Here is a 13,420-nt window from a genome sequence, read left to right as displayed (position 1 = left end):
TAACAGAAGAAATAAAACAGATTGACATTAGGAAGGAAACGGTGATGAATAGACTGATGGGACTGAAGGCTAACAAATCCCCAGGAAGAGATGGTCTGCATCCTAGGGTACTAAAGGAGGTGGCTCTGGAAATTGCGGATGCATTGGTAATCATTTTCCATTGTTCCTTAGTTTCAGGATCAGTTCCTGAGGATTGGAGAATGGCTAATGTTATCCCACTTTTTAAGAAAGTTGGGAGGGAGAAGACAGAGAACTATCGTCCTGTCAGCCTAACATCAGTAGAGGGGAAGATGCTAGAGTCCATTATTAAAGATGAAATAGTGGCATATCTAGATAGCAGTGATAGGATTGGGCCGAGCCAGCATGAATTTACTAAGGGCAAATCATGCTTGACTAATCTATTGGAGTTTTTCGAGGATGTAACCAGGAAGTTAGACAAGGGAGATCCAGTGGATATAGTGTACCTCGATTTTCAGAAGGCATTTGATAAGGTCCCACATAGGAGATTGGTGGGTAAAATCAGAGCTCATGGCATGGGGGGAAGATATTGACATGGATAGAAAACTGGTTGGCAGATAGAAAGCAAAGGGTAGCGGTGTTTCTCGGAATGGCAGGTGGTGACTAGTGGGGTACCACAGGGCTCGGTATTGGGACCACAGCTGTTTACGATTTACGTCAACGATTTAGATGAAGGCATTGAGAATAACATCAGCAAATTTGCTGATGATACTAAGCTGGGTGGCAGTGTGACATGTGATGAGGATGTTAGGAGAATTCAGGGTGACTTGGATAGGCTGGGTGAGTGGGCAGATGACGTTTAATGTGAATAAGTGTGAGGTTATCCACTTTGGGAGTAAGAACAGGTAGGCAGATTATTATCTGAACGGTGTAGAGTTAGGTAAGGGAGAAATACAAAGAGATCTAGGAGTCCTTGTTCATCAGTCACTGAAGGTGAATGAGCAAGTGCAGCAGGCAGTGAAGAAGGCTAATGGAATGTTGGCCTTTATTACAAAGGGAATTGAGTACAAGAGCAAGGAAATCCTTTTGCATTTGTACAGGGCCCTGGTGAGACCACACCTGGAGTATTGTGTACAGTTTTGGTCTCCAGGGTTAAGGAAGGACATCCTGGCTGTGGAGGAAGTGCAGCGTAGATTCACAAGGTTAATTCCTGGGATGTCCGGATTGTCTTACGCAGAGAGGTTAGAGAGACTAGGCTTGTACACGCTGGAATTAAGGAGATTGAGAGGGGATCTGATTGAAACATATAAGGTTATTAAGGGATTGGACAAGATAGAGGCAGGAAATATGTTCCAGATGCTGGGAGAGTCCAGTACCAGAGGCCATGGTTTAAGAATAAGGGGTAGGTCATTTAGGACAGAGTTAAGGAAAAACTTCTTCTCCCAGAGAGTTGTGGGGGTGTGGAATGCACTGCCTCAGAAGGCAGTGGAGGCCATTTCTCTGGATGCTTTCAAGAAGGAGCTAGATAGGTATCTTATGGATAGGGGGAATCAAGGGATATGGGGACAAGGCAGGAACCGGGTATTGATAGTAGATGATCAGCCATGATCTCAAATTGGTGGTGCAGGCTCAAAGGGCCGAATGGTCTACTTCAGCACCTATTGTCTATAATCACTGATTCTGGCGTGGTCCCAGAGGACTGGAAGATTGCAAATGTCACTCCACTCTTTAAGAAGACAGGAAGGCAAAGAAATTATAGGCCAATTAACCTAACCTCTGTGGCTGGGGAAGTGATAGAGTCTATTATTAAGGATGAGGTTTCAAGGTACTTGGAGATTAATGAGATAATAAGTCAAAGTCAGCGTGGTTTCTGTAGAGGGAAATCATGCCTAACAAATCTGTTAGAATTCTTTGAGGAAGTAACAAGCAGGGTGAACAAAGGAGAGGCAGTGGATGTCATTTACTTGGATTTTCAGAAGGCATTTGATAAGGTGCCACACATGGGAATGCACTACAGAAAAGGTACCAGCATGGATAAAAGAATAGCTGTCAGGCAGGAGGCAGCAAGTGAGAATAAAGGGGACCTTTTCTGGTTGGCTGCCAGTGACTAGTGGTGTTCCTCAGGGGTCAATATTGGGATCGCTACTTTTCACATTGCTTGTCGATGATTTAGAATTTTAGATAAAAGAATTTGATGGCTTTGTGGCAAAGTTTGCAGATGATACAAAGTAGGTGGAGAGATGCTGTTGAGGAAGCAATGCGACTGCAGAAGAACTTAGACAAGTGGAAAGAATGGGCAAAAAAATGGCAGATGGAATACAGTGTTGGGAAATGTATGATAATGCATTTTGGTAAAAGGAACAAAAATGCAGACTATTATCTAATTGGGGAGAAAATTCAAACGTCAGAGGTGCAAAGAGTCCTCATGCAAGACTCCCCGAAGGTTAATTTACATGTTGAATCTGTGGTAAAAGCGGCAAATGCAACGTTGGCATTTATTTCAAGGGGAATAGAACATAAAAACAAGGAGATAATACCGTGGCTTTATAAGATACTAGTCAGGCCGCATTTGGAGTTTTGGGCCCCATATCTCAGAAAATATGTGTTGTAATTGGAGAGTCCAGAGGAGGTTCACAGGGATGATTCTGGGAATGAAGGGGTTAACATACAAGGAGCATTTGGCAACTTTGAACCTGTACTCACTGGAATTTAGAAGAATGCGAGGTATCTCATTGAAACCAACCAAATATTGAAAGAACTAGATACAAGTGGACGTGGAGAGGATGTCTCCTATGCTGGGGGTGTTCAGAACTAGAGGGAACATCCTCAAAATTGAAGGGCAGCCATTTAGAACAAAGGAGGATTTTTTTTTAGCCAGAATGTAATTTTTGACCCATGGTCTTGACCTCCACAGCTGTCTGTAGCAGAGTGTTTTACTGTCTTAGATCCTTTGCAAGTATTGTCCAAATGGTTCCACAAACCGGAATTTTATTTTTCTTTCATCTCATTGTCCTGCAGTTCTGCGGTAGGCTCTCCTTTAAAAGTTACTACGTTCATCCTTTTAGAGTTTGCATTTTTTATATCTGATTGCCAGCCCTCCTACTAGTGGAAGTTATGTTTTTCATTAAAAGTTCTGCATGATCTTGAAACTCAGGGGAACATAGTGAAGACATGTCATATGCATCTGTGGGTGAATTAGGAAATTAGTGCTATTGAGGTGATAGCTTGATTCCAAGTGAGTTCAAGTCCTATTTTCAGAGGTGTTTACACATCATTTATACAATCAACAAAGAAAAGTGAGATGGAAAATGGGCATCGTTACTTAAGGCTAAGTAGAAATATTAATTTTCCCCTTCTAACTAATTTTCCAACATTTACGGAAAAACATCTTCTGCAAAACTTAAACGGTGGTGACTGTATGAAATTGATGTTTGTGTACTTAGAAAATTATTCCATTCTAAATGTCCCTAATTATTGCTAAGCCCTACACATGTGCATGCCCATTGCAGAGCTAGAGCACAGCAAGTTAGTGCCACCAAGACCCTTTTGCTGCCTGCTTTTCTCATGATATACTGAAGCCCTGCTGTCACCATCTCTTACACTACTGACTGACAGCTAAAAGACTTGAAAATATTCATGAACAGTTGACATTCAAATCTGTTTGCAACCAACTTTGTTGAGGGGACCGGGATAATAATTTATACATATTTTAATACAATGGCCATCACTTTTTTTGCATATTTTTCTTAAATTGTTACTTGCTGTATTCACCAGGTAATAAATTGGACAGATACAATTCAGTAACCAAGGAGTATGCTCAGGCTTGTGTCAAAGTAGCAACAGAATGTGGAACTGGTGTGCTTGATCTCTGGACTTTGATGCAAATTGGGGTAAGAAAAGACAAGATATCTGTAATCTGAAGGAACAGGAATCTAACACCATTTGCTTTTAATACATGGTCAAAGATATCCTTCATGCTTAACATTCATTCTGGTCATTTCCATTCAGAATCAGAATTTAAAGGGTATTATGCATTCAATCTCTCAGGAGAAGAAACTCCAGAATGATGACTTTCTTTGCATCCTTGTTTTAATATTTTGAGATAAAGCACTGTTACAAATCCTTCCAGCTCAATTACACTGGTGCCCATGTGACCAATTAAACTACTAATTCGTACATCTTTGGAATGTGGCAGGAAACTGGAGCACTCAGAGGTGCTAGGCAATCATTGGGAGAATGTACCAACGTTCTTACAAAAAGCAGTGGAGTGCTACTGTGCCCCTCTATTATAGTAAAACCATTTTCCATTTCCCATCTATATTATAAATAACAGACAAAAGAATCAACCTTCATAAAGAGGCAGAGAGAGGGAATTTGTGTTAGTTGCACTGTCCATTAAATAGGCTAGCACTTAATTCCTTAAATATGTTTTTTTTAAAAGGTATGGTTTGGAAATGGCGGTGGAATTTGTAGGGTGGGGGAGAAGAGCAGATAGAAATGAGGCCACTTTTCCTATAGTTTCCACGTAAAAGATTCTTCGTATTTTTTAAAGAAAGGTGTATGTGGTAAGACCTTTATAGCCAGTGTCAGTGGAGATGCTTGCAATCATGTTTGTTGAGCCATACTACAATGACTGAGGTTGATTTTATGCACAGTTTTTATTTACTGCACTTGCTAAATTTTTTGAACCTACCTTGCTGTACAATTACCAGCCAGCAACAATATATACTCATTAACTAGTTGAAATTTTACTTTCTATGAAATTCTGACTGTATTGCAGTTTCTCATGGTGTATGCACTAACACTGCCACTAAAACAATACAAAAAAGTTGACTGATCACAGAACACATGTATTAATCATTATAGTAAGCTCAAATAAGATAACAATTGTATTAAAAAAATAACAAAAAGGTGAAGGGTGCACATAGCTCTCTACTTGAGCAATTTGCATTCAGAGTGCTGCGAGGGTTACATCACCAACATTTCATTTGTTTTGTGAACAGATGCAATGATTGTCATGACCATCTTATCTATGAATAAATCTTTCATATTCAATTTAGTTGGGTGCTGATAGGCTAACTTAAGATTCTTTTTCAAAAAATTATATTACAGGACTTTTCCTCCTATCTTTTGGATGGACTACATTTATCAGAAAAAGGAAGCAGATTTCTTGAAACACACTTGTGGCCTATGCTGGAAAAGAGAACAGAAAATCTGCCAATGATCTTCCCATACTGGAGGGATATAGATCACCTGAACTGCCAAGCCAGTCTATTGCTATAATTTAACAAGGCAAGGTTTCCACATACTTTTTTGCATTAATCCAATGAGAGGTTAGCCAATAGGAAATAGATCTCATTTAGTTAACATATTGCCTGAGCTATTAAAACAGGGCCACACAATGTCATTCGTAGGATTATTATTCTAATGAACTACAGTATGCATTGGGAAAATAATATACACAGGGAAAACTGTCATTTAGACAATTGATGTATGTTTTAGAGATCCAAGCCAAATGAATTCTACCTTCTATATCTAACATTTTTGTATGCAATAACTTATAGATTTTCTTATTCCTATTACAAGAACTTTTTGTCCCCAACAGGGAAGGTCATTTCTGTAATTGGGGTGGATGGCCTGTGTCGTCAGAAGTACAACAAATACTCCACGGACTACACTGGTGAAAACTCAAAACTGTGCAACACTGAAAGACCCAAGCAGCAGCACCAGTTTGACTATCCTTTTGGCCATTGGTTTTACTAATAGAGCCCAGTACAAGAAATATATCAGGCATCCTCACTGAAGAGTATCAGTTCTGTTTCAAGGACACCTGTCTCTGTCTTTATTCCAACGAAACCCAGTAAAAGGACAAGTGAACCAGGTAGGATTCACTAGTAGGTTATTATGTTTCTGATCAAGATTAAAACAATTCAAGTTTTAAAAATAAAGCTTTCATCTAAAGAACTTCTTGTTACTATTGGAAAAGGGGAGAAAATTGTTATTAAAATCTGCAAAATCATCAAAATAAACTGATAGTAGTTAATTGAGAACAAAACAGTCTGGTGTGCCTCTGTTAGCTGCCTGCACTGTTTTGAACTTTTAGCAAAAGGGGGGGGGGGGGGGAGAAATTGCTGCTGCAAGCTTTTCCTTGGTTTTAGAGTTCATATTTCCATTCAAGTTTGTACAGTTTTGATACCAAACTATCATTCAGTGATGCCATTTCAACACATTTTAGAGGGGTGGGTTGACTACTGAGATATAACCAAAAGAAGAGGTTGAAAATGAATCTCAAGCCAGTGATGAACAGAGTGAACTACAGTACATCACAAGTATCAGAACAAGATCAGCTGCCCTTTTGAAAATAAATCCCTCAGCATCAGCTGTGCTTTGAGGATTACCATCAAGAAGATTCATCAAATGCCCAGAATAAACACATTTGGACTCCTGGTACACTGTCCATGTTACTGACCCAATACTTCACAATCACTGAAAGTTTATCAACCTTAGCTCCTGTCACTTACAAGATCAGTCTTGTACTGATCCGGTAAGCCTGACATCAGTAGTGGGAAAGTTAATGGAAGGTAATCTGAGGGACAGGATATACAAGTATTTAGATCAACATAGACTGATTAAGAATAGTCAGCATGGCTTCTTGCATAGTAGGTTGTGTCTAACCAGTCTATAATATAGAGTTTTTCAAGGAAGTTACCAAGGAAGTTGTTGAAGGCAAGGCAGTGGATGTTGACTACATGGACTTTAGTAAAGCATTAGATAAGGTTCCGGCGTGGAAGGTTGGTCAAGAAGGTTCATTTGCTTGGCATTCAAGATGAGGTAGTAAATTGGATTAAACATTGGCTCTACAGGAGAAGCTTGAGAGTGGTGGTAGAGGGTTGCCTCTCTGACTAGAGAGGCCTGTGACTAGTGGAGTGCCACAGGAATTGGTGCAGGGTCAGTTGTTTTTCATCTACAGTTTCAAGAAAAAGATTGTAAACCCTTTGCAATTACCTGGTTTTCTGCACTAATTATTCATAAAATGTGGTCTTACCTTCATCTAAATCACAATGACAGACAAACACAATCTGTCTAAACTAATAACACACAAACAATTGTACTTTAGTCCAGGCTGGAAAAAAGTTTGTGAACCCCTGTATTTAATAACTGGTAAAACCACCTTTAGCAGTAACTGCCTCCACCAAATGTTTCCTATAGCTGCTGATCAATGGCGAGGGGTATTTTAGACCATTCCACCATACAAAACTGTTCAATAACATTTCCAGGACACCTTTCATGAACAGCCCTCTTCGGGTCATGCTGCAGCATCTCAATTGGGCTAAGGTCTGGACTCTGACTTGGCCATTCCAAATCATGAGTTTTCTTCTTTTTAAACCATTCTGTTGTTGATTTACTCGTTTCAGTTTCTTGTCTTGTTGCATCATCCAACTTCTATTAAGCTTCAGGTGATGGACTGCTACCCTGACCTTCTCTTGTAAAATGTCTTGATACAATTTTGAATTCATTATTCCCTCAATGATTGCAAACTGTCCAGGCCCTGAGGCAGCAAAGCAGCCCCAAACCTCCCATCGTCCTTCACACTCAGGATGTTGATGTGCAGTGCCCTTTTTCTCCTCTAAACATAGCAGTATGCATTTCTGCTAAAAAGTTCAACTTTTGTTTCATCTGTCAGCAGAACATTGTCCCAGAAGTATTGTGGAACATCCAAGTAATCTTTTGAAAACTTGAGACATGCAACAATGTTCTTTTTTGGAGAGCAGTGATTTCCTCTGTCGTGGCCTTCTATGAACACCATTCTTGTTCAGTGGATATACGATAGACTTTAGCAAATTCAAAAGACTTGTGTTACCTTTGGGTTCTTTTTCACCTCCTTTAGCATCTTTACAGGATGTCCACTCTGAGGGAGAGTAGCAACAGGACCGAGTTTCCTCCATTTGTAGACAATTTCTCCTACTGTGGACTGAATAACATTCAGGTCTTTAGAAATGTTTTTGTACCCTCTTCTAGCTTCATGCATTTTACAATTCTTCTTCTAAGGTCCTCTGAAAGTTGTTTTGATCGAGGCATGGTGCACCTGAACAGATCTTTCTAGAGTACAGTAACCTGACTTTTGTCTTTTTTTAAAGGGCAGGGTCCACAAGCCAGACCTCCAATTTCATCTCATTGATTGGAGCACCTAACAAATAGGTTTTGGAGAAGGCATTACTCACGTACTTTCTGGAACCTAGAGTTGTGATTGTTTAAATGGTGTGCTCAGTTTTAACTAATATAATTGTTGTGTGTTAATAGTTTTGGCAGATTGTGTTTGTCTATTATTGTGACTTAGATGAAAATCAGACATTTTATAACCAGAAAACCAGGTAATTGCAAAGGGTTCACAACCTTTATCTTCCAACTGTATATCAACAATCTGAGTAATAATGTGGTTAATTGCATCAGCAAATTTGCAGATGACACCAAGACTGGAAAGAGGCAATGGACGGCAAGGAAGGCTATGACGGCTTGCAACCGGACTGAACCAGCTGAAAAATGGCAGATGGATTTTAATACATTTTTTATGCATTTAGTGCTAGGTGTTCCACTTTACTAAGACCAGGCAGGGTAGGTTTTACACAATGAACGGTAGGGCACTGAGGACTGCGGTAGGACAAAGGTATCTGGGAATGCAGGTCCATAATTTATTAAAAGTGATGTAAAGAAAGCTTTGGCCCATTCGCCTTCATAATCAAAGTACTGAGTACAGGACATGGGGTCTTATGTTGAAGTTGTACAAGACATTGTTGAGGCCTAATTTGGCATATTCTGTGCAGCTCTGGTCATCTTCCTACAGGAAAGATGTAAGGAACGTTGAAAGAGTACAGAGAAAATTTACAAGGATGTTGCCAGGTCTAGAGGACCTGAGTTATAAGATTGAGTATGTTAGGACTTTATTCCGTGGAATGTAGAAGATTGTCATGACATTTGATAGAGGTATTCAAAATTATGAGGGGTAAAGACAAACAGGTTTTTTTCAACCGAGGTTGGGTGGGACTACAGCTGGAGATCATGAGTTGAGGGTGAAAGATGAAAAGTTTAAGGGGAAATTTCTTCACTCAGGGTCACGAGAGAGTGGAACATGCTACCAGCACAAGTGGTGTGTGTGGGCTCGACTTCAGCATTTAAGAGAAGTTTGAATAGGTACATGATGATAGGGATATGGAGGGCTATGGTCCTGGTACAGGTCGATGGGAGTAAGCAGTTTAAATGTTTCAGCATGGACTAGATGGGTCAAAGGGCCGTGTTCTATGACTCTATAACCAGAGGGTTTAGTAAGATTAGAGGCCTACAATTAAGCAAAATACCACACGTCATGTAAATGCATGTTACACTTAAAAATGGAAAGAATGGTTGACACACAGATTGCTATTTTTAATCAGTGGCACAGAATTTCCTGGGTGTAGTATGCTGCTTTCTTACCTAGTAGGCATGCATTTATCAACAGCAGTCCTTCCAGTGGCAGTTTCCTTAATGACGTACGTTGCACATAATGATTTCCACCCTGTCTGCATTAAGAACTGTGCAGAAACTGCCTACTAGTTTATTTACTGAGATACAGCGCACTACCTGCCCTTCGAGCCATGCCTCGCTGCAATTCCCCGATTTAACCCAGCCATAATCATTGGACAATTTACAATGACCAACTAACCTACCAAGCGGTATGTCTTTTGGTTAGTGGGAGGAAGCACACGGAGAATGTACAAACTCCTTACGGGTAGCGGCCATTCAAGGTGGCACAGCTGCTGCCTCGATTTCAGGGATGCCAACTGGACTCTTTGTACTCTGTTATGGGTGTCTGGCAGATGCTCTGGTCATCACCCAGATTTCCCCTGAACATAGGTAAGTGGTAAAAGAATCAACAGAAGCTTGATGAGCATGTGAGAAAGTAAGTTGCATAACTACAGGGCACATAACGGTGATCAGCATTGGTAAACCAGGAATCAACATTTTGTGGTATTTTGAATGTCCTTACCTGCACAAGAGCTCCAAGCTTACTGATATTACAGACACTTCTGCAAACCTGCTGGCAGTTTTCAAAAAAGCCCAAGTAATTCTCCACCACATGATAAATTTAAAACTTCCAAATATTAGAAGTTATTCATCTAAACAAACATTTAATAAAGTACACTGCAATCACTATAGTTCCAAATTTTAATATTTACAAAATTTCAAGTCTTTAGTTACCAAAATTGCAGCAGTATACTGCTCACGCTGCTTGCAAGTACTGATACAGAATCAATAGTTATGGACACAAGGCAGCAATTTGCTTATCAGTGCTTTCAAACAGCAAAAATGTAACTGACCATAGCTGTTCTTTACCCCAACAGAAAATATGCCTCAAAATGAATTAGATTCATGTTTCTGTTGTACTCAGCCGATAGACCAGTAAGAACATATTTTTGGATTTTTTTTTAAAACAGTTATGATCCAGCCAAATTACTTTTGTTGTTAAATAAAGAGGCCATGTACATTAAATCATTTTTGTACTTAATTAAGAGTTGTAATTAAGAGTTGAAGGTCAGAAACACATTACCAGCTTTAAAAAATAATGCTGCATATACTGGGTATAACCACATCAATTTGTACATAGAACCGATTTGTAACAAAAGTCTTTAAAAAAACCACATGATAAATAATTCAGTGTTTTATTAAAAAATTACTAAACATTCAAGCGACATTAGCATTCTGTTTCCTTACTGTCGACTCTGGTTTGACGCTGCAATTTAAACAGAGATGCCTTGTCACTCCTGTTGGCAGAGTGCGCAGTTAAATCTTCAAAGGATTTTGCTGCCTGGTTACTATTTGGAAAAGGGTCATCGCCTATTCCTCCCTCTCCAATTAAAGAATCAACACTGGGGTCTTCCTGTATCGTGTCCATCCGTTGGTGATCTGTTTTTGTTGACACTATGATTGTTGGAATAGTCAATGCCATTGGTGTTGACGCTGGTGGTGCTGGTTGTTGAAAGCGGCTTGTGGACTGAAGAGGAGGCTTCACTATGCGAACTGAGGCAGATTCTAGGCTGCTAAACATCTCAGCATTCTGCAGTAAATTGTTAAAAATAGTTTCATTAGACAATTAAGCCTCACCAAAACAATTCAAGAATTTACTATCCCTCATAGTAAAGAGAGGGTGTCAATGTTAGCCTAGAACTACAACTTCACTAAATGGACTTGCAACAACCTTACAATCTTCCATCCTTAAAATGGAAGGAAATGTGAGTGGTACTGCTTAACTTTATAGCCTGGCTGTTTCCAGTTTCATGTATCAAGATTGCATTAAACTTCCATGGGGCAAACACAGTACAATACCTACAACTCTTTCCTTTATCACATCCAACTACATTATAAATTACCAAATCCCCGACACCCTACCTTGAAACATTTGAAGGGTGGTGCACATTTAGATAGGGTGAATAAGCTGAGGAATAAATGTTTCCCGGGTTTACAAGCAGATGATGTAATATGCAATATGAATTTAAGGAAGGACAAGCCAATGATTGGGTACAAATGCAGACAGAGCAAGCAGTTAAGTTGTACTACAGAGGCAAAATTCATAAGGGCAAAGAATGCAGGACTGAAGGTGCTGTATTTAAATGCACATAGCATTCAGAATAAGGTGGACCAACTCATAGTGCAATTACATTGGTCGGTATGATGTGGGCATCATTGAGTTGTGGCTGAAAGAAGGTCATAGTTGGGAGTTTAACATCAAAGGGTATACTTTGTATCAAAAGAACAGGCAGGAAGGCAGAGATGGTGGTGTGGCTCTATTGGTAAGAGATGGAATTACATCTTTAGATAGAGGTGACATAGGGTCAGAGAATGTCAAATCTTTGTGAGTGCAATGGTAAAAGAACATCATGCGAATCAAACTTAAGCTTCCAAATAGCAGCCAAGATATGGGGCTGAGATTGCAAAGGGAGCTGGAAACTGCGCGAAATAAGGGTAATGTCACAATTGTAATGGGGGACTTCAATACGCAAAGGTTTGGGAAAATCAGTTTGCTGTTGGATCATAAGAGAAGGAATTTGTTGGAGGCCTATGAGATGGCTTTTTAGAGCAGATGTGCTCGAGCCTACTAGAAGAAAGGCTATCTTAGATGGGTGTTGTATAATAACCTAGATTTTATTAGCTTAACGTAAAGGAACCCTTAGGAGGCAGTGATCATAATATGACTGAATTCATACTGCAATCTGAAAGGTAGAAACATAGAAAACCTACAGCACAATACAGGCCCTTCGGCCCACAAAGTTGTGCCAAACATGTCCCTACCTTAGAAATTACTAGGCTTACCTATATTTTACTAAGCTCCATGTACCTACCTAAAAGTCTCTTAAAAGACCCTATTGTATCTGTCTCCACCACTGTTGCTGGTAGCCCATTCCACGCACTCACCACTCTCTGAGTAAAAAAACTTACCCCTGACATCTCCCCTGTACCTACTCCCCAGCACCTTAAACCTGTGTCCTCTTGTTATAACCATTTCAACCCTGGGAAAAAGCCTCTGACTATCCACACAATCAATGCCTCTCATCATCTTATGCACCTCTATCAGGTCACCTCTCATCCTCCATCCCTCCAAGGAGTAAAGGCCGAGCTCACTCAACCTTTTCTCATAAGGCATGCTCCCCAATCCAGGCAACATCCTTGTAAATCTCCTCTGCACCCTTTCTATGGCTTCCACATCTTTCCTGTACCAGAACTGAGCACTGTACTCCAAGTGGGGTCTGACCAGGGTCCTATATAGCTGCAACATTACCTCTTGGCTCCTAAATTCAATTACGCAATTGATGAAGACCAATACACAGTATGCCTTCTTAACCACAGAGTCAACCTGCAAAACTGCTTTGAGCGTCCTATGGACTTGGACCCCAAGATCCCTTTGATCCTCCACACTGCCAAGAGTCTTACCATTAATACTACATTCTGCCATCATTTTTGACCTACCAAAATGAACCACTTCACAGTTATCTGGGTTGAACTCCATTTGCCACTTCTCAGCCCAGTTTTGCATCCTATCAGTGTCCTGCTGTAACCTCTGACAGCTCTCCACACTATCCACAACACCTCCAATCTCTGTGTCATCAGCAAACTCACTAACCCATCCCTCCACTTCCTCATTCAGGTCATTTATAAAAATCACTAAAGAGTAAGAGTCCTAGAACTGATCCCTGAGTCACTCCACTAGTGACCGATCTCCGTGCAAAAATGACCTGTCTACAACCACTCTTCGTCTTCTGTGAGCAAGCCAGTTCTGGATTCACAAAGCAATGTCCCCTTGGATCCCATGCCTCTTTACTTTCTCAGTAAGCCTTGCATGGGGTACCTTATCAAATGCCTTGCTGAAATCCATATAAACTACATCTACTGCTCTTCCCTCATCAATGTGTTTACTCACATCCTCAAAAAATTC

At 40.2% G+C, this 13,420-nt stretch overlaps 2 protein-coding genes across 9 annotated transcripts in view; one reads left to right on the top strand and one right to left on the bottom strand.

The window, feature by feature from the left end:
* The window catches only part of iah1 (isoamyl acetate hydrolyzing esterase 1 (putative)), a 40,016-nt gene that overhangs the window by 21,686 nt on the left and 4,910 nt on the right, over window positions 1-13,420 (top strand). For 4 of the 5 annotated variants that reach the window (XM_059981908.1, XM_059981909.1, XM_059981907.1 and 1 more), the window contains 3 exons: window positions 3,733-3,848; window positions 5,071-5,255; window positions 5,569-5,922. In XM_059981908.1, the coding sequence (XP_059837891.1) occupies window positions 3,733-3,848; window positions 5,071-5,241 (287 nt within the window). In that variant the 3' untranslated portion in view covers window positions 5,242-5,255; window positions 5,569-5,922. Of the gene's footprint in view, window positions 1-3,732; window positions 3,849-5,070; window positions 5,256-5,568; window positions 5,923-13,420 lie in introns of those variants that run through there. The other variant, XR_009514332.1, reaches the window with a different exon arrangement.
* The window catches only part of adam17b (ADAM metallopeptidase domain 17b), an 84,008-nt gene continuing 80,689 nt past the window's right edge, over window positions 10,102-13,420 (bottom strand). For all 4 annotated transcript variants that reach the window (XM_059981901.1, XM_059981903.1, XM_059981902.1 and 1 more), the window contains exon 19: window positions 10,102-11,047. In XM_059981901.1, the coding sequence (XP_059837884.1) occupies window positions 10,685-11,047 (363 nt within the window). In that variant the 3' untranslated portion in view covers window positions 10,102-10,684. The remainder of the gene's footprint in view (window positions 11,048-13,420) is intronic.

This window comes from Hypanus sabinus, chromosome 10, assembly GCF_030144855.1.
Source record: "Hypanus sabinus isolate sHypSab1 chromosome 10, sHypSab1.hap1, whole genome shotgun sequence".
Lineage (NCBI taxonomy): Eukaryota > Metazoa > Chordata > Chondrichthyes > Myliobatiformes > Dasyatidae > Hypanus > Hypanus sabinus.
The sequence above is the reverse complement of the archived record's forward strand: the minus strand, read 5'-3'. Positions and strand labels throughout refer to the sequence as shown.